This window comes from Geotrypetes seraphini, chromosome 1 (assembly GCF_902459505.1).
Source record: "Geotrypetes seraphini chromosome 1, aGeoSer1.1, whole genome shotgun sequence".
Classification (NCBI taxonomy): Eukaryota; Metazoa; Chordata; class Amphibia; order Gymnophiona; family Dermophiidae; genus Geotrypetes; species Geotrypetes seraphini.
The window spans coordinates 305425117-305445820 of record NC_047084.1 but is presented as its reverse complement, the minus strand read 5'-3'; the positions used below and the strand labels follow the sequence as shown (position 1 = coordinate 305445820).

The 20704-nt window shown below is 42.4% G+C and overlaps 1 protein-coding gene across 6 annotated transcripts in view; it reads left to right on the top strand.

The window, feature by feature from the left end:
- Positions 1-20704, top strand: part of LOXL3 (lysyl oxidase like 3) — a 117109-nt gene that overhangs the window by 63092 nt on the left and 33313 nt on the right. For 4 of the 6 annotated variants that reach the window (XM_033955286.1, XM_033955279.1, XM_033955261.1 and 1 more), the window contains 5 exons: positions 1324-1540; positions 4961-5141; positions 6514-6668; positions 14819-14992; positions 18042-18204. In XM_033955286.1, the coding sequence (XP_033811177.1) occupies positions 1324-1540; positions 4961-5141; positions 6514-6668; positions 14819-14992; positions 18042-18204 (890 nt within the window). The remainder of the gene's footprint in view (positions 1-1323; positions 1541-4960; positions 5142-6513; positions 6669-14818; positions 14993-18041; positions 18205-20704) is intronic. The other 2 variants (XM_033955295.1, XM_033955272.1) reach the window with 1 other exon arrangement.

Genomic DNA, 20704 nt, shown 5'->3' with positions numbered 1-20704 from the left:
CCGCTGCTGCCAATTTCTCCAAGTCAATGCAGGAACAGGTGCATGCAGCCGCGACTACACAAGCCTTCCCCCCCCCCGATGTCAATTGGCCTGAAACTTCCTCTCCAATGTCAGAATTGACATCAGGGAGGGGGGAGGGGGGAAAGGCTTGTGTAGTCGCAGCTGCACGCACCTGATCTGTGCGGATCCGAGCTGCGCTGTGTTGATCTGAACTGCGTCAGAGAAATCCCAGGCTCTACGATTGCCTGTCCCTTTGCCCTCACGCACATCTTCGGGTCTCTCTCTCTGAAAACAGGACATTTTGGCATCCCAAAGCTGTACGTGGGGACAACGGGACAGGTGATCTAAAAACAGGATGGTCCCGTTCAAAACAGGACGTATGGTCACATTATGCATGATGGATCTTTGAGGGCTAAAAAGAAGGGAAAAATGGCAAGCCCTTCCACTGGCCTTTAGAAAAGAAAATGATTTAAACTTTGAATGTATACAGCGCCGAACTGCAAAGCTTTCAAAGGTATTGGAATGCTTTTCATATTTCACTATATAAATTTAGACAATGTCATCTTTTGCTCATATCTAATCTGAAGAAGCCTTTGAAAGCTTGTCAAAAAATACTTGGTCCAATTAAAAAGATATCACCATATGTTCCTTTCTTTTGTTTTGCTATTCGTTTACCTTTAAAGAGGCCTATCATGGCTACCACTCTGCTTTATCCAAGACATTAGAATGTTTCAGAGAAAGGTTAAGTGGTATCCTTTATGTGGTACTACGATTTTCTTTGAATAGACTATAGGCAGGAGCTGGAAAGAGATATAATTAGCAGAGGATAAAGTAGACCTTCCTGCACACTCAAATAGGAGATTTTGGTTCTAACCAGCATAACAGAGTTCTGTCTACTTCTGCTCTGTATATTAACCCAGAACCCTATGATTTCCATGTCTTTAAAAGTCTGCATATTATTGCATGCGCTTTTCACATTTTTATGGTAAAAGATCTAATTTTGACCTTCCACTTGGGAAAAATTGAGGTTGCACCTCTTCTGAATCAGATTTTGCACCTGACTCTAGCTGTTTGGCAAGCTATTCCATACAGTTCCTAACAATAATTTGGCTGCTTTGTTGGGAGTAGTGCAGAAGGAGAATAAATTCACATCTCTGCTCTGTAGTGGAACACTCCCATGCCTTCCAGTAAAATCCAGTTCCTCTTCTCTCTCCTTTCAGTTCTTTGAGCAAGCTTTCTTCTTCACGGGACCTATTCTTTTCCATGTCCTGTCAGGCAAACTGCAGGCTGCACTATGACAATATCCTTTCTGTTCCTGCACAGGTTGTATGTGGAGCGCCAGCAGCTAAATTACCGTGTACATTTGGTGGCATGCACTGGCACCGAGGTCCACCTCTCTCTCTGCCCGTTTGAGTTCTACAAAGGGAATGCCACTGGGGTCTGCAAAGGGGGGATGCCAGTAGTGGTTAGCTGTCTGGCAGGCCCCTTGTTTTCCAGTGGTGCTACCCAGAAAAAGAAAAAGCAGCAGCAGCACAGAGAGGTAAGTTGTTTGTTAGACCCTGTCTATGAACTGCTTCAGGTGACTTCCAAAGTCTAAAACACCAAACTTACTGCCAAGTGCACGTCGCATATAAGAATCATAAGTGATCTATATTGCCAGTGGTTCATTCTTAACAGGTTCATATTTAAGACATAGACAACATAAGGTAACTGCTTCTTGCGACAAATTATTGCTGGTGCTGGTCCTGTTATGCGTTTCTCTCCAAGCCTTTCAAGGACCTGCTACAGCAGCAGCAAGAAACAATAGGACGGGGCTTGTGAAGTTGAATCTGCTCTCTGTGTTAATAGGAAGCCTACGTGGGAGGATTGAGTGGGCTGCTCCAAGGTTTGTGAGTATGGACTCACATTCTCTGCAGCATTCTTTTCTTCAAGTTGTTGTTGAGGCTATCTATGTCTGTGGAGGATCGCTGAAGATGAGGGGAATAACTAGGGGAGAGAGGAGACGTGGTCTACCTCTCCCATTGCACCTTTAGTGTATGCTGTGATGGGTCCTCCTCTGCTGCTATCCTGCTAGCGGTTGGCATAGCCCAGGGCTCTGTCTAAGGACCTCTTCTCTTCTCTCTCTACACCTTTTCCCTCGGTGCCCTAATCTCCTCCCATGCCTTCCAGTATCATCTATATCAGCGGTCTCAAACACGCGGCCCGCGGGCCACATGTGGCTCTCCAAGTTTTTTTTGCGGCCCGCGGTCTGGACTGGATCATTCCCTTCCTTTTGGAGCAGCAGCGGGTCTGGCCGGTTCGTTCCGTTCAAAGCCGCGGGTTGGCGGCTCCTTGCGCTATCCACTCCTGCATCGGAAGCCTCTCTGATGTCACACTATCAGAGAGGCTTTAGACGCAGGCACGGATCTCGCAAGAAGCCAAACGAGCAGGCCAGACACGCTGCTGCTCCAGTGGCGTACCAAGGGGGGGGCGGTCCACTGTTCTCCCTAGAATGCAGCTCGCGGATCGTCTGCTTCTCTTCCCTTCTCACCACTGCCACCGGGGAACAGGCCAGCACCGTGTCTTTGATCTCCCTGCTTCTCTCGCCGCCCGACCTCAATTCCGACGTCGAGAGGACGTTCTGGATAGCCAATCGGGCGGGGAGAGTTGGCCCCGTGGAGATCTCGGCCTGTTCCCGATGGCGGCAGCAGCAGCAGCAGCCTATTCCCCAGTGGCAGTGGCATGGGGGAGGGCAGGAAGGAAGAAAGAAAGAAAGGGGGAGGGGGAAGGGGGGGCAGGGAGCCAGAAGGAAAAAAGAAAGAGGGGGGGGGGACAAGGAGCCAGAAACAAAGCAAAAAATGGGACAAGGAATCGGAGAAAGACAGACAGAAAAAGAAAGAAAAAGTTGGGGGAGGGAATGAGGTCTGGAGGAGAGGAAGCATACAGGAGGCTGAAAGAAGGGAAGAAGTATTGGATGCACAGTCAGAAGAATAAAGTGCAACCAGAGACTGATGAAATTACCAAACAAAGGTAGGAAAATGATTTTATTTTCAATTTAGTAATTGAAATGTGCCAGTTTTGAGAAAGAAAAGATATTAAACTTTAAATGTGAGTGCTGCAGAAAAAATAGAGTACTTGGAGGGCCGCAGAAAAAATAGTTAATGTCTTATTAAAGAAATGACAATTTTGCGTAAGGTAAAACTGTTAAAGGAAAGTTTTATAAACTATAAAGTTTAACCTCATGCAAAATTGTCATTTCTTTAATAAGACATTAACTATTTTTTTCTGCGGCCCTCCAAGTACCTACAAATCCAAAATGTGGCCCCGCAAAGGGTTTGAGTTTGAGACCACTGATCTATATGCTGATGATTGTCAGATCTATCTCTCTACATCCAAATTTCACCTAAAATCCAAGAAAAAGTCTCAGCCTGTCTGGCTGATATTGCTGCTTCGATGTCCCGCTGCTACCTGAAACTAAACATGTCGACTGAACTGCTCCTCTTTCCTCCTAAACCCTATGCTCCTCTCCCTCCATTCTCCTCCTTTGTAATTAATACTGTTATCGTTCCTGTCTCCTCTGCTCATAGCCTTGGAGTTGTCTTCGACTCCGACCTCTCATTTCCTACCTGTTGTTTCTATCCCTTCTTCTTGCATTGAACTTTATGGTAACTGCGGTTTAGAAATAAATTCTTATGTTATGTTATGCTCTCTGAGCACACTGTTTGAACCTTTGTCCACACTTTCATAATCTCACACTTAGACTACTGCAATATACTTGTAACAGGTCTCCCACTGAGCCGCCTCTCCCCACTGCAATCTGTACAAAACACTTGCATGACTTATCTTCTGCCAACCTCACTACACTCACCCACAGCCCCCTCCTCAAATCACTTCACTAGCTCCCTATATGCCTTCACATATAGTTCAAACTCCTATTACTAACCTACAAGTGCGTTCATTCTGTAGCCCCTCAGTATCTCTCCTCTCTTGTCTCTCTTTATACAACTCCCCAAGAACTTTGTTCCTCAGACAAATTGCTTATATTTGTACCTTTCTCCACCAAGCATTTTGGGCTGGATATCTATTGGTTCGAGACTTACAGACAACTGAATGGAGGTCACCTTGAGAGTGCCATGTTCTGCATAACACAAAACTGCCACTTTGTGCAGGCGCTGGATCCAAGGGTGGAAGGGGATTTGAAGCAGAGAGACATACTTGTTGGGGGATTCAGGAGGCTCAAAGGGGGAGTAGGAAGCTGTTGTCAAGTCATCAGTGGGGTGAGGGAGTAGAAAGCTGTCATGGAGTGGGGTGTGAAGGTGTGGGGGTATCAGGGGTCTGCTCTGTTAACTCAGGAAGAGATACAAAGAATTCCGGTGCTGTTCTCTACAGTGCTGGAAAACACCGGGTAGAACACTGATTATTTTTTTAGCAACCAATGTTCAACATTAACAGCATGTAAATTATATGCACCCTGATATTGTTGAGCATTGGTCAGTAAGGGGTTCGGATGCCCCTGGTGCATGCCCATTGAATGGGGGTAGGGGTGAGGGAATAATCCATGATCAGCAGAGCACGTTGCAGCAGCAAAAAGTGGTTACAGGAAGGTCTGCTGTGCAGCCATCCTTCCTTCCCTGTGCTAGGAGACTTTTGTGCAGAAATCCGACTATACATTACCCTGCCCTAACAACTAAAATCTATCAACAGCTCCAGAGCTGTTGGTAGGTTTTAGTCGTTAGGGCAAGGCTTTTTGTGAGCCAGTTTTCTGTGCAAGGGATGGAATCATTAAGGAGCTCATTACATATCTCATATGTAATGATCTCATTACATATAGGCAATGGAAGAACTATCCATGAAATCAAACCTAGGCCCTCCGCTGAGGCACTGGGCCATACCTACTGCAACTTTTTTTGAAATGAAGGTAATTTTCAGAAAGTACCAACTGTCCTGTCTCCTCTCATTATTGCTCTTATGTTTCACACAGCAGCTCGTCCGTCTGAAGGGTGGCGCAAAAATCGGTGAGGGACGTGTAGAAGTGCTAAAGAACAACAATTGGGGCACCGTCTGCGATGATCGCTGGAACCTGCAGGCTGCCAGTGTGGTGTGCCGTGAGTTAGGATTTGGCAGTGCCAAGGAGTCACTTACTGGAGCCCGTATGGGTCAAGGTGAGTGTTGAAGGAGTGCAAGTTAAGGTTTTGAGATTTCTTGAGACATACTGAAAAGTTCTCAGCCCAACCAACCTACTTCCTAAATTCTGAGCGCTATTTTGCCACTGTAGCTGCAAAGGGTGTTATCTTATTTCCTTAAGTGCCAATTTGCAGAAACAAAATTTTGGTGGTTCATCTTGGAAGGTACTGCACAGAGTTAGTTTGCTAAATAAGGGTACTTCTTCCCTGAGTGCCCCAAGGAATACATATGTTTATGTTCAAATACTAAGTCTTTGTTGGAATACTTCAGTGTGAGCAATCGTACGCTATCTCTGCCTCCTAGCTCTTTCCCCTCAACCCTCATTGTATTAAGACCCCTAAATTCTGCAGAACAAATATAAAATCATAGAGACCAAATCAGATTCATATTTTTCTTGAATATTTGTATATAAACCGTAATAGACTGGTAGAAAAACATGAGTATCAATGATTCTAAGTTCCCAATTCCAGAGGGAAATTTTGGGCCAATCTTGGATTTCTGACACTCCTATGCTGGTGCACTATGGAATCTGCAACACTGGTTTCAGTGGCTAGAATGAAAACTACAAATTCCCCAATTTGTAAGTTGAAAACTCGGCCTTAAATTCAATCCATAACCAGACGCTCTGAAGAATTCAGAAGGTGCTATATGCTGTCAGCCATGCAAAGCGAAGAGGATGTACCAAGAGAAGAAACCTTATAACATCCAGCTCATAGATATTCCCCAGCAAGGAATGAGGCAAGCTTATGTGAATTTTCTGGAAAATATGACTTAGTAACAATTTACCACAACTCTCACTAAAATAAAATCTTAAAGCTCCCTTTAACCATCACTGCTGCTATTAGAGCCAAACTGCAGGGTATCTTTCCAACATTTGGTTTGCCACAAACCTTAGTAACAGACAACAGACCATAGTTTACTTCCAAGTCTGTGTGAAGAATTTGCACATGTAAGTGATTACCACAAGTCCCTGTTGCCAATACCAACAAACAAATGGATTGAACAGGTGTTCCAACCCACTCAAATGATACTTAAGCAAAAGCAACCATGGCTAGCTCAGACTACTTCAACCATAACCAATACAAAAAGCCCACCAGGGTTGTAAGCTTAACTCCTCACTTATTGCAATTGAAGTGTCCAACTGTCTAGATCGTCAAGAAGTGTTAAATCTATGCCAAATAGATAGACAAATGGTTCTATTGCAGGGGTTCTCAACAGGGTTACCAGATGTCTGGGAAAACCCAGACATGTCCTTTTTTTAGATTTTTGCTTTTTTTTTTTTTTTTTTATGCCGCTCTGTTAGGTTTTTCTCTTCTTTTGAGCCTGGTTTTCTTTCTTTATTCCTGGCAGGTATGGGCCCTATCCACATGAACGAAGTACAGTGCACAGGTGCAGAGACATCACTGTGGAACTGCCAGTACAAAAACATCACGGAGGAGGACTGCAAGCATTCAGAGGATGCATCTGTGCGGTGTAACAGCCCCTATATGGGCTTTGAGACTACGGTCAGAGACCTCTCTTTCCTTCCTTTTCAGAGCTCCCTGGCTCTTCCACATAGCTCTACAATATCAAGGACAGACTGAGTCAATCCTAGTTTTGCCCCACTGCAAGCATGAATGCACAGTTCTGGTTTTCCTACGGATAGTTTGACTTGGGGGGGGAGAGGGGGCAAAATCAGAATTGACTCAGCCCTGATGAACAGGATTGATCTAGCAGCTCTGTCTCTAACTCTCAAAACGCACACGATACTGTACCACAAATTGATAAACACTCTATGGAGTTTACAACATATTATACAAAATACAGATAAGATACTAAAATAGTACCAATCTTAACCCTGATCAGCAACAGACTGCCTAAAGGAAATGTTTCAAACCCTTTATAAATTCACCACATCTAACTCCTCACGCAGCTTATGGAACAACCTATTCCATCAAATCAGTGCTATCACTGAGAAGGATCTCTCCCAATGCCTTCTCAATCTCATTTCCTTTATTTATTTATCAGTTAATTAACACCCCACCACCACCACCATTTTACTAAGCTGTGGAAGAGGTTTCTACCACTGCCTGGAGCACTAAATGCTCTGACAGCGCTCCACCGCTCATAGAATTTTGTGAGCATTGAAGCATTTAGTGCCCCAGGCTGCAGTAGAAAAACCTCTACCATGGCTTAGTAAAAAAAAAAAAAAAAGGGGCCTAAATAACCACCTTTTATGAACTTTTTCCCTGGTACACTTGTCTTAAACAATCATTTTTCTGAGAATGTGAGGTCATTTTTGAAATGAAACTTAGCATTCAGTGCTGCGGGATGCTTCAATGCTGCTTTAATTTCATTCTCGGTGGAAGTGCATGGATTACTTGGTATAGACTAGATTCTATAAATAGCACCGAAAAAAATTGGCACAAACCCCCCCCCCCCCCCCCCCGTGCTCAGCGCTAGTCTATAAACAGTGCTTGATGCCAGAAATCACACCCAACGTTAGGCCTGGCCATTTACACCAGCTGAAATGTGTTGTAAATCCTATCCCCCCTTATTCTATAACCACACACGTATAATTGCAGGAATTACCCTCCCTTTTAGGAACCACATAACATTGATGTGTGGATATCATGCCTAAAAATAATTGAGTAACTTTTTAATTCATTCCAGTTAGCACCAATAATTGCTTAAGATCCTAATTATCGGTGCTAATGGGCTTATTATTCAATAAAATTGCACATGCACATTGGGAGCGCACCCTAATTTGTGTGTGCAATTTTTAGCGCGTCTTATAGAATTAAGCTGTGTGACCCTGATTCTATAAACAGCGCCTAACTCCTAGGAAAATTAAGCTAGGCGCCTAGATCGGCTAGGTGTGTCGATCCAAGCACCTACCTTTAGGCATCTTTTATAGAATCAGGGCCTATATGCATAGTCTTAGTCTCCGGGAGGCTGTCATAGCAGAAAACACCCTCCAGGGATTCAAGACAAAGTTAGACAAGTTCCTACTGAACAAGGATGTACGCTGGTAGGGCTAGTCTCAGATAGGGCGCTGGGCATGATGGACCACTGGTCTGACCCAGCAGCGGCACTTCTTATGTTCTTACACATAGGGTGTGGAAGTGATGCTCAGTGGCCAGGGCCCACTATGGAAGACATGAGGAGGTACAGCATGGTACGATGTGGGATAATTCATGCTGGCAATTAATATCATGAAAAAAACAAATTGATTCACCCCATCTACGCATGAAAGGAAACTATTCAGACATGACACTAGATAGTTGTAGCCAATCCCACTTTAGCTACATTCCAAACTGAGACATAGCCTATCTAGGAAATGCACATTGTCAGCTAAAATTTATTTAAAAAAAATAATAATGAAAAACAAATTGATTTTAAATCTGACATTTACACTAAGGCCCTCTTTTACTAAGCCACAGTAGAGGTTTCTATCGCGGTCTGGGGTGCTAAATGCTCCAACACTGCTCCGACGCTCATAGGAATTCCTAGATTGTCAGAGCAGCATCGGAGTAGACAGTGCTCCAGGCCGTGGTATAAGCTAGAGAATGACATGGACAAATTTTCCCCGTCCCTGCAGGAATTTATTTTCCGGTCCCATCCCCAGTCTTCTTTTTAACTTTGTCCAGGCAGATAAAGACGTCTCCCTTCAGGCAGCACCTCTGGGGCCACCACATTCTTAACGCTGGCTTTCCCTCTTGTAGCAGATTAATCACTGCTTAATTGACAAATTAGGGCTTCTGTTTCTCAACATTTGTGAACTATGAGGTCAATATTCAAAAGTACCTATGCATTTAACAACAGCGCTCGCAGCTTAAGTGCTTCTTTTTTGAAAATCCATAGCACTTGGACATATAAATTGTCACGTGACTAAAGTTATCTATCCAAAAGTGGGGCAGTACGACTTATATATGTGCATTTATACAAGATATATAACTTATATAACATATATGCATATGGCCTACAGAAATAGCAGCCATAACTTGAAACGCTTAATTTTGCCATTCAAGTTAATATACATGTATAGTCATTGGCACTACTTAAATGGATAGAGCAACTGAATATACATTTGCTTGACTTATATGTTCACTGCTCAGCTGAATATTGATATCTCCAGAGTTTAATGCCTTTTTTTTTTTTTTAAGCTATTTTAAAGCTAAAAATAATAAGCTTTTTCTCCATAGAAACACCTGGGGGTCAACTTTCAGCCGGTGGTGGCCAGTGTTTTCTGACCACCACTGGTAGTATCCCTAGATATTCAATATCGGACCAAGACTGGCTAAGTGTGATATTCAGAAATTAACTGGATAAGATAAACTGGATAAACTTAAGACTCTGTTTTATGTGGTCCTATTTATCTGGTTAACTCATCCCAGTACACTCCCCCCACTTTTATGAAGCCTCGTTAGCGTTTTTTTATTGCCAGCTATGGTGGTAAAAGTTCCAATGCTGATAGGAATTCTATGAGCATTGGAGCTTTTACTGCCATGGCTGGCGATAAAAAAAGCTAATGCGGCTTCATAAAAGGGGGAAATGGCATTTAAATTGGTAAGTGCCAACTCCGCCCCCAGACTGCTCACAAAATAGTCGGTTTTGGCTTAGATGCTAATTGGGTATATTCAGTGGCACTATCCGGTTACATACCACTGAATAAACCCGGTTAGCCCTGGGCAAGTGATTGAAATGGTCAGGAGTCTCTCTTGGCCATTTAAATCACTTAAAATGTATACAATAGATTCATTTTAGGACCTGAATCACCAAGACAGTGTCTCGGGAAAATGCACTGTGAACAGGCCTTAAATCAGTACTTTCTGGGAGTTTTGCAAAATTTCTGCAAACTCTAGCTCAACCCTGCCACTCTCTCAAACTGCCCTTGTCCACTTGTTCATTCTGTCTGCCTCTAATTCAATAGTTGGTCTCTTGTTCCTTCCACTGGCACTGCCCTCAGGTTCAGCTGCTGTTAACTCTGGTTCCATGTAACTCTCAGTGAGTTTGAGCAGCTTAATGCCATCTTCCTGCACTGTACTCACAGATAGTATTGTCGCATGAGTCCCAGAAGTGGTGCTGTCTTCACGAGGGCTCCAGCACCAATTCCCCTCTCCGCCCCCTCCTGCACACTCCATGAAATGTTCGCCAGCAACATTTTCCACCTGCTGTTTCTGCTGGACTTGTCTCCCTTCTGACCTTCTGCTTGCATTGGTGAACATTTCAAAAGGTATGCGGGGAGGGAGGCACACGGTGGGGAAAAGCATGGGGGGCGCATGGCATAGCAATGCCGGGCGCCAACCCCCCTGGCTATTCCACCGAGTCCTAGTATCATGTTGCTCCAAATGAGAGCCACACGAAATCAGAAGCAGCAGCCGCTGCGCAGGGGGTGGAGCTAGCAGCTGGAACAAAACACATGCCAGGGTGAGGGTAAGAGAACACAATGAGGAAGATGGGAGAGGAGAGTTTGACACTGTTGTTTTTTTTCCAGTATCTATAGAATATCCACAATCTTCAAGAAATTCCTGCAAACGACTTAATACCGCTAGCTCCTTCCCAATTTCCAATACCACTCCCCAATAACTTCCCGATTCCTCAAAGCAACCTCATCTCCTCTAGAAATTACCAGATATCTTCTTCATGTACTACCTTTTTTGTAATTCTTTTGTAATCTGCCTTGAACCGCAAGGCAATGGCGAAATAGAAATCTCTAATGTAATGAGGGGATTTCAGTTAAAAAAGAAAAACAGAAGCACTATGAATAATCTGCACCATGATCCACATCCAGCTCAAGAACAAGCACTGCAACAAGTGTGCATTATGAGGCTACCTTATGTCAGTGAAACCCAATGTACAGTAGGAGGATCAGAGAGCCAGAAGTTTCCAGATTCTTCTGCCTGGTGCTGGGTGTTAGCTGTTGCAACACATTCCTCCTTGGCTATTTTTTTTTTTTCCAAATTTTGATCTGACAGTTTCCTCCTTCTCTTTGGATATGATGTATTTATTTAATATAAAGCTTTTCATGTCAGTCTAATTGAAACTGGCCTATATTGGGATTTAATTTGCAGATTCTGGGGGAGGGGGAACAGGGGAGGCTTAGTCATCCAATGTGACAATCTTTGGCTCACGCTGCAACACCATATTCATGTGTCCAGCCAATAGATAATGTTGTTGTTAATCAGTGGCTGAGTCTACCTCCCCTTTTCCCTGGTCTCCCTCACTTTGCCTTCTCTAGTCACCCAGGAGCTATGAACACTGCTTCCATAACGTCCCCAATCCAGACTAATCCAAAGAGCAGAAGCTGGACTCAGACATCAAACCTGAATCTCTTGCAGAGGATCAAACAGCTCTATGACTGAGTCATGGGGTAGGCGGCTGCCTCTTGCCTACTGCCTTGCTTAACTATAGATAAGCAAAGAAACCCATAATCAAGATGTGTTCTTTGTTTTTGGTTAATTCTAAAGCTTCCATCTCCATAGTACAGTGAAGTACACAGAGGGAAGAGAGAATGGAGGAAGTTGGGGCTGTGAACCAGGAGAGAAGGGAGTTTGACTAATGGATGAATCAAGAACTGGTCAGAACTTTCCTATCCTTAACAAACTTCTGTCATAATTAAAAACATGTGTCCTGTTTTATAGAGGCAAGTTACCACTATTGATCCTCACCTGTTACCTGGATAAATGACCCTGACCGGTTCAGGTACATGTTTAAATGCGGCTGCTTGTGTTTAAAACAAACACAGCCCATGGTTTTAGTGACCTGTTAGAATAATAATAACTTTATTCTTTTATACCGCCATAACTAAAAGTTCTAGGCGGTTTACACTAAAAAGAGCTGGACAATCAGCAAAATACAATATTACAGTAAAAAAAAAAAATACAAATATTTGTAAAATAGAATTTCAATAATAAAACTCACTAAGTAATAAACTTATCGAACAAAGTGGTCTTAATTAATTTCCGAAAACTGCAATAGGATGACATAGCTTGCTGAAAACATTTACCTAACCAAGATTGTTGCCTACCAGCTTGAAATGCTAGGGTCCTATCTAAGAAGGTCTTATAACTACACCCATTAATTTTTGGATAAGCAAATAAGTAGAAGTTTCTAGTTTTGCCTGATGGTCTATGCAACACAAAATGAGGAAAAAGGTAAGCTGGAGACAAACCCGATATCAGCTTAAAGCAGATACAGGAAAATTTGAATAATACACTTGCCTCCAAAGGCAGCCAATGAAGTAAACGATAATATGGACTAATATAGTCGTTCTTTTTTAAACCAAAAATCATTCGAACAGTGTATTCTGAATTATCCTTAATTTCCTTAGAATTTTTTGGGTGCTCCTACATAGATGATGTTACAATAATCTAAAATAGATAAAACTAATGCCTGCACCAATAGTTTGAATGATAAAGGATCAAAATATTTTTTTATGGTTCTTAATTTCCACAATGTAAAAAAGCATTTTTGTACCACTAAGTTTGTGTGTTCTGCTAATTTTAAATGTCGGTCTAGTGTGACTCCCAGGAGGAAAGGAAACATGAGAAAGTATGAGGGTGTTTGTGAGGAAGAGAGAGAGGGGATGGGAGAGAGAAAGCTAGGATGCCAATCTTACAAAGGGGGAGAACATTCACCTCTCACCCTACTAAACTGAGCTCCCTACCACTTGTCCCTCTTCCCCAAATAAAGTTGTTAACCCATGCCAACGCTCTTCTGCCCATTTTCTTATCTGTTTCCTAAGACATAAGTCTTTCTTTCCTTATACACTCTTTTTTTCTTTTTTCCTTTCTGATCATCATTGCAGTCACTAACTGTTTTGTTACTGTGCAGGCTTCAGTGCTTTGAAACAGGAGCAGGTTGAAAGTCATTTATTTATTCTGCGGAAATCCTGAGAGAAAGACCAGTAGCTGAAACAGTTAGCCTAGAAAATCAGCTCAAGGTGGAGGAAGTGTTTGTGGTCACTTTTCGGCACTGGAGGTGGATTACTATGGAAGTAACCAAAATTTGGTGGCTGTCAGTCTGGATTTTAACCAGGGCTTTTCTCAGATTGAGCAGGTGACGTGGATATGGTTTGCTGATCTCATTTAAATTCCCTAAATCATGACAGAACTATTTCTTCCCCTCTTCTTCCTTTCCATATAAGAGGTATGTGGAGCATCTTGGAAGATACACCATGCAGATAAAGCTGCCTTCCTGTTGGCAAATGGCTATTTCAGAATTGAAACAGGAAGCAGAAGAAAATACACATTTCAGCAATGTTATGAGATGCAGAGCAAGAGGTAAAAGACTAAGGTCCATTCAATTCCTATGGTCTTTAGTGCATTTGCCATGGCAACATTGCCACCGTAGCTTTCTAAACGTGCAATAGTCCTCTCAAAGGAGTTCCTTCTTATTAAACAAAATGGAACCTCTCAATAAAAGAACATGTAAAGTGGACAAGTAAAGTAAGCCATTACTGATAACCAAGTGACAAATTTCATTATCCAAAATGGTTCAGAATTTAAGCCAATAGATTATGAGCTGACAGCAACTGAATTACTGAGAGAGATTATGGCACGCATTTTCTTTTTTTTTTTTTTTTAATCTTTATTAATTTTCAAAACTAATACAAAGTGCCAGGAATTATACAGACAATAATCAACGTAAGAACTTAAATTCCATCAATAACAATGCAGAAAAAAAATATCCCTTCCCTCCCATCCAACAATTTAATCAAGAAATAAACCAAAAAGATTTCCCCCACCTGCCCCGTCCTGGATATGTATAGAAATAAATAAAATAAAAGACAACTATGTTGAAGTAACAAAGGATGTCAACGGGCCCCAAACCAAATTTAAAAATTGCTATGCCCCAACATATCAGCATTTATCTTTTCATATTTGTAACCTAAACATAAACTGGCCCACCAAAAAGGAAAGTTGAGGCGGTCGCAATTTTTCCAATTGCGGGTTATCATTTGCATAGCTATCCCTGTCATAATTAGAAAAAGCCTGCATTTGTAGTGATCCATGGGATATGGCATGCATTTTCAAAGCAGAAGGATGTCTCAAAATGCCCAAATCACAATTTTCGAAAGTCAAAATTTGGATGTCCTACAAAGCAGTTTGTCCAAATAACAAGGAGGCATGTTGTGTTTAGGGTAGGGCAAGGGAGGGCCCAAATTTAGGATGTCCAAAGCAATTATTTGCTTCAAATAAACATTTAAGGGGAGAAGTTATCAATGTGGGCTACCGTTAAATGGATTATTTTATCAGACGTTGTGCTATTTTAGCACAGGGTCCCATTTTATTCAATGAGACCCTAAACTAACATAGCATGACTAGTGGTAATACAACCCATCTTAACAGTAACCCATGTTGATAACGTTCTTCCTAAATAAAATTAACCTCCCCTTTTATAAAGGTGTGGTAGCAGCTGCCACACAGCAAATACTCTAACACCCAAGAGATTACTACAGCCATCTACAATAATCACCTTTATAAAAAGGCCTAAATTTGGATAAGGTCATTATTTGCATGGTGGTATCCCCCTACTAACTCTGACTCCCTTCACCTGTTCATTTCAAGCCCTGTTCAACATCCATCTCTGATTCTCATTCATGCATAATTAGAAAATCCCCTCGGCTGATAAGCTAACAGCAGAACTTAACCTTCTTTTCACTAATACGCAGATTCGCCTGGTTGGTGGCAGAGCCCGTTCTGAGGGTCGGGTGGAAGTGCAGGTGGGAAGGAATAGCAGTGGTACCCAGACATGGGGCCTGATCTGTGGAGAAGGCTGGGGTACCAAGGAGGCCATGGTAGTGTGTCGCCAGCTGGGCCTGGGATTTGCAAGTCATGGGCTGCAAGTAGGTATTACTGCTGAAAAGAGAACAGGATTCTTCAGAGACATTAATGAACCAATGAAAAATCTGATTTTAATTACACTTCGTTTGTTCCTGTAAGACAGTGCCTACAGGTCTATATAAACTTAGGCATGACTGAATCCATGAGCACGTGGGAACCTTCTGGGTCACCCCGGTATAGAGGATATCTACATCTAGAAGATGACCAACTTTGAATTTCATCCTGATATCCTTAATATGCAAACATGATTCTTTAGTTGTACTCCCATACCCTTATTGCATTTACACGTATCTGAAATCATAATCTTTAGCTCCAAAAGACTAAGTAGATACAGTAGATGCACATTGGACCTCCGGTTTTTGAAAATAGTGTAAGCAAAACATTCTAGGATGTGTACTACTGTCCTAAAGACATTCAGCTGCTGGTTCCATACATCACAACAGAGCTGAGTCCTAATTACAGTACAATGTATACCTTGGGGACCCACATTCCAATAGTACTTAAAAATCAGTTTAGCATATTGGTTGCATGAAAAGTGATAAGCAATCAGAAATATTTTTCTTTAATCTACCAGACTATGGTTTCATATGATAAACTGATTTATTCCCCACTGCTGGTGAAATATCTTCCTGCTCTCCAGCACTGTTCAGTGTAAGAGATGAGAGCAGCAATGCAGTATATAAGCAGTCTAATTTCATTTGGGGGGGGGGGGGAAATAAATGGAAAGGCTTGATCAGCAGAATGAATTAAGTCAGGATGGGAGCCAAGCCAAGGTAGGCTTCATGCATGCTGATGTCACGTAGGCCTTTTCTACAGATCCGCATAGTAGGAGGAAGAACTACAAATGAGGGTCGTGTGGAGGTTAAGCGAGGCAATAAATGGGGAACGGTCTGCAGTGACAATTGGACGACCAAAGAAGTGATGGTTGTGTGCCGCCAGCTAGGACTGGGATACTCTCTGCATGCTCTGACGGTAGGTGACGACATGGAACATGCTAGCAGAGAAAGGCCAGAGCAAGCAGAATGGGGGTTGGGGAGGGATCATGGGAAGGGAAGGGGCCAGTTGAAAGATATGCACAGGTCTTATTATTCAGTGGGTTGACAGTCTCACTGTTGGTATTCGTTGAAGAATGGTTCCATAAACTCTGTTACATCACAAGAGCATATATTGTATATTATGTTTTATAACTAAGACCTTATTTTAGAAGCTTTAGTCATGATTTACACATGTAAGTACCAGCATTTATACATGTGTGTCACACATAGATGTAAAACCCAAATTCATAAGATGCTATTTACACAGTCCTTAGCCAAGGATCAGAAACTACAGTTCCATCAAGAATACAGTTAATGTTGACCCTAAGTCAGGTCTTCAGGTGATGCCATTGAACCGTCCTTGAGGATCCTTGTCCTTAGAGACTCTGTGTTGTAACACCTTTACAAAAGCACAAGTGTTGATTAAAGTTTAATAATTTATTGATTACGATTGAATAATGTCTGTAGTGAAACCATTCCAGGAAATGCAAACTCTGTACTGTAACACCTTTTCAGAAGCAATACCATTACAAAGCTCATATAAACCGCTCTGAATTGACTCCCCCAGTCATTAGCAGCGGTATAGAAGCTTTAAATAAACAATAAGCGCTGTCTCTGCAGAATCTCTAGTCCAGCGAGTCCAGCATGCAGAAGTCTCACTTGAAAATAAAACCCAGGTCTCCTGCATGGCAAGAGGCAGCACAGCCACTGAGCCAGCTCACCATCTCAATTTCCCTTTAATGTCTCAACAGCTAGCCAATCATTAATAATTATAGACATTACATTATGTATTTTTGCTCATTTCTATGCTGCATTTTAGCATTATATGCTAGTGAAGGGAGAGACATCATTTCAACTTGATCTACTATATATTTCAGTTCAATATGTTCCCAAGCTACAGACTAGTAATCTTTTGTTTAGCCACCTAGAAGATATACAGTGTAGACAAGCCTTCCAGCAAAATCTTCCTTGAAGATATTCTGTTTTGGAATAAAACCTAGAAAAGATATACATTAAAGTGGTGATTTTCAAATGAGTCCTCATTATCTCATGGATATTCATTGTGGGTATCCTGAAAACCTGACTGCCTAAATATGTCTGAGAACTAAAGTGAGAACTTATGATTTAAAGTGAGAAGAGTCCTTTAGGTCTTTAAATATTCAGGCAGGTGGATAAGCACTGGAAAGGAGAGTTAAGTATCTTCTCTTCATATGCAATTCACCTAGCTACATAATTCTTTCCCAATCTAAATGTAGATTAGAGGGTGACCAAAACTGGTATTTTTAGTTTCAGCTGAAGCCAAATCTGCAGCCAAAACTATTGCTAAAACCAAAACCATCGCTCTCTCTGCCAGAAAATGGGCCTTCAAGCCCCCTGGCAGAAAGCATCCCCCCAGTACCCCCCTGGCAGAAGGTAGGCCCCCTGGGGGGGGGGACACCTCACCTGACCAAAAGCACTGTCCTCTCACAACTTGTAGGCCCTCCTTAGGCCTACCTTAGAAGCCTTGGTGGTCTAGTGCAGTATTTCCCAATTCGGTCTTGGAGTACCCCCTTGCCTGTCCCAATAAAATTCAATAAAACAGAACTGGAGGTAATTTTATAAAGTTTTTTAAAAAATTTTTATTAAAGTACTTGTACATTCAGAGTAAGACTTTTAGAAAATTGATTAATATATTTGCACATAAAAAGAATGCATTTAGGAAGTGTCTGCCAACATATCTGTGCATAGAGGTTTTGGCAGGGTAGAGGCAGAGTCCCTATGTATATACATTTTTGGAGCAGGCATAAATGAGTGTATAGGTATTTATGGGCTATTGAAGTCAGTTCTGAAAGCCTATTTTATAAGGGCACTAAGCACCTGATATAAAATCAGACTCATAAAGATCATTTCCCAACATTTCTATGTCCTCCTCCTCCCTTGAATTGGTGATCCAAGGATAAACAGAAAAGAAAAAAAATCAAATTACTGTTTTATATCAGTGGCTTTCTGAGCTATGACTCCTATTTGTATCTCCAAGGAAACGTGGTACTGGGATACCAGCAATGTGACGGAGATGGTGTTGAGCGGGGTGAAGTGTACAGGGCATGAGATGACCATTCAGCATTGTCAGCACCACAGCAATAGTGTGAATTGCAAGAAAACTGGATCCCGCTTTTCAGCTGGTGTCATCTGCTCAGAAAGTAAGAAGCAGCATTTTTTTTTCCCCTCCAGTTTTCAGCTCCAAGAGCAGCTTTCCTGCTGTCAGAGTAAGAACTTGCATGCACCTGTGCTGGAGTAATTTTCTCTATAATTAGGAACAGGGAGGCTCATTTTTAGAAGCATTCTCACAATAAAATAGTGCTTCACCTTGCTTTACCTGCAGAGAAGGCCTTTCATCATACAGTTTGTATAGGTATAAGATTCTCAGACTGACAGGAAGTATTCCTGGAAGAAGGGAAGGAGTTAAAAACCAAACCATATGCACATACATTAACCCTAAAAATCTGTGCATGCCAAAGAGAAGATGTAAATGTGCGCTCAGTTTTCCTGGGGTAAAATTTTTAAAGTGAAATTATGTGCATAGATTCACTGTGGAAATCCAGTCAGGCCTTCACGGAGAAAACTATATGTAGTTTTTACACATGTAAGCAGTTCTAGAACTACATATAATAATAACTTTATTTTTGTATACCGCCATACCCAGGGAGTTCTAGGCGGTTCACATCAGTTAATCGAAAGTTACAAACAGTGAGGTCTTTGAAGTTAACAGAATAGGAAGGAGCAAGTCCTTGAAGTTAACAAGTTAGGAATGTAAAATAAGAAGGAGTAGGTGGAGATTCCAGATCATTGGTGGGAGGGGTGGGAGAAATAGAAGAAAGTGTGTTAAGGGTTCTATCCGTGAAATAAGTGTGTTTTGAGTTGTTTTCTGAAGTCAAGGTAGGTGGGGGCATCGAGCATAATTTGGGCTAGCCAAGGGTTAAGTTTGGCCGCCTGGAAGGAGAAGGTTTTGTCAAGGAACCTTTTGAAATGGCATAATTTTAGGGAGGGGAAGGCAAACAGATGAATCCTGCAGGAGCTGTTATTGCTGTAATTTAAATTGAAGTGAGGATTGAGGTAACTTGGGGATATACCAAATACTGTTTTGTAGCAGAAGCAAGCGAACTTGAATGTGACTCTGGATTCGAACGGTAACCAATGCAATTTATTGTAGAAGGGGGTGACGTGTTCCCTTTTGTTCAAGCCAAATATAAGGCAGACGGCTGTGTTCTGAATCAATTTTAGTTTCCTGATGGTTTTCTTCGTGGATCCTAAGTAAATGATGTTGCAATAGTCCAGGATGCTGAGAATGGAGGATTGTACTATCAAGCGAAATGAGGTGTCGTCGAAGTATTTTTTCATGGTGCGGAGTTTCCAGAGCACTGAGATGCTTTCCCTGACTGTAAGGTCCGTGTGTTTCTCAAGGGATTGTCTAAGGTGACTCCCAGTACTTTTAAGGTTTGTTCTAGGGGGAAATCCGATCCATTCACTTGTATTGTGGTGTCTTTGATTTTGTCGTTGGGGGTAGCTAGGAAGAATTTAGTTTTATCAGAGTTTAATTTTAATCTATAGGATAACATCTAGAGTTCTATCTGATTAAGTAAGCTTGATAGCGAGTTAAGCAACTCTGGTGTGAAACTGGTTAGCGGGATGACTATTATAATGTCGTCTGCGTAGATCAGTGGTTCCCAAACCTGTCCTGGGGGACCCCCCAGCCAGTCAGGTTTTCAAGATATCCCTAATGAATATGCATGAGAGAGATTTACATATAAAGGAAGTGGCAGGTATGCAAATCTCTCTCATGCATATTCATTAGGGATATCTTGAAAACCTGACTGGCTGGGTGTCCCCCAGGACAGGTTTGGGAACCACTGGCGTAGATGAATAATTTGAGCTTGAGGTTTTGTAGGATGTTTCCCAAGGAGATGAGATAGACATTAAACAGGGTGGGAGACAGGGGGGAGCCCTGTGGAACCCCACAGGAGTTGTCCCAGCTATAGGAGAAAGTGTCGTTCTTAAACACCCTGTATGATCTATTTCTTAGGAACCCGTGGAACCAGTTGAGAACCTGGCCTGAGATGCCGATGTAAGCAAGGCAGTCTAGGAGAATAGTGTGGTCGACTAGGTCGAATGCGCTGCTCAGGTGACCTTGGTCTGCATCAAGTGCTCTGAGAATATAAAATCATATGCTTGTCCATGGTCTACTTGTAATGGGACGTGTGCTACTGAATACCACTTCTTTTTCATTCACCAGGCTGTACTGTGATGCCATTTCTAGTTCAATAGCAATGTCAGTCTTGAACCAATGGTTTATGCATCTTCACCCACAGGTTGTGTGTAGAGAGCCTCATTTGCATTTTTACGCTCTGCGTCCCTTCTCCCTGGGCTGTCCTGTACTCCTCAGTTATTCTCTCTACACATAGGGTTAGCAGATTTTTCCGAAGGAAATTCTGAACCCATGGCCATGCCCCCAGGCCTGCCCAGTTCCGCCCATGTCCTGCCCCAGACGGCATCCGCATGTGCACGGACACGAAGCAATGAAATCACGCGCTGCGGGCGCCCATGTGCGGATGCCCCTTCCCAACGTGATTTTGACAGGAAGCTTTTCAAAACCTGGACAAAGTGCTGGGTTTTAAAAAACCGCCCGGTCCCCTGGACGTGTCC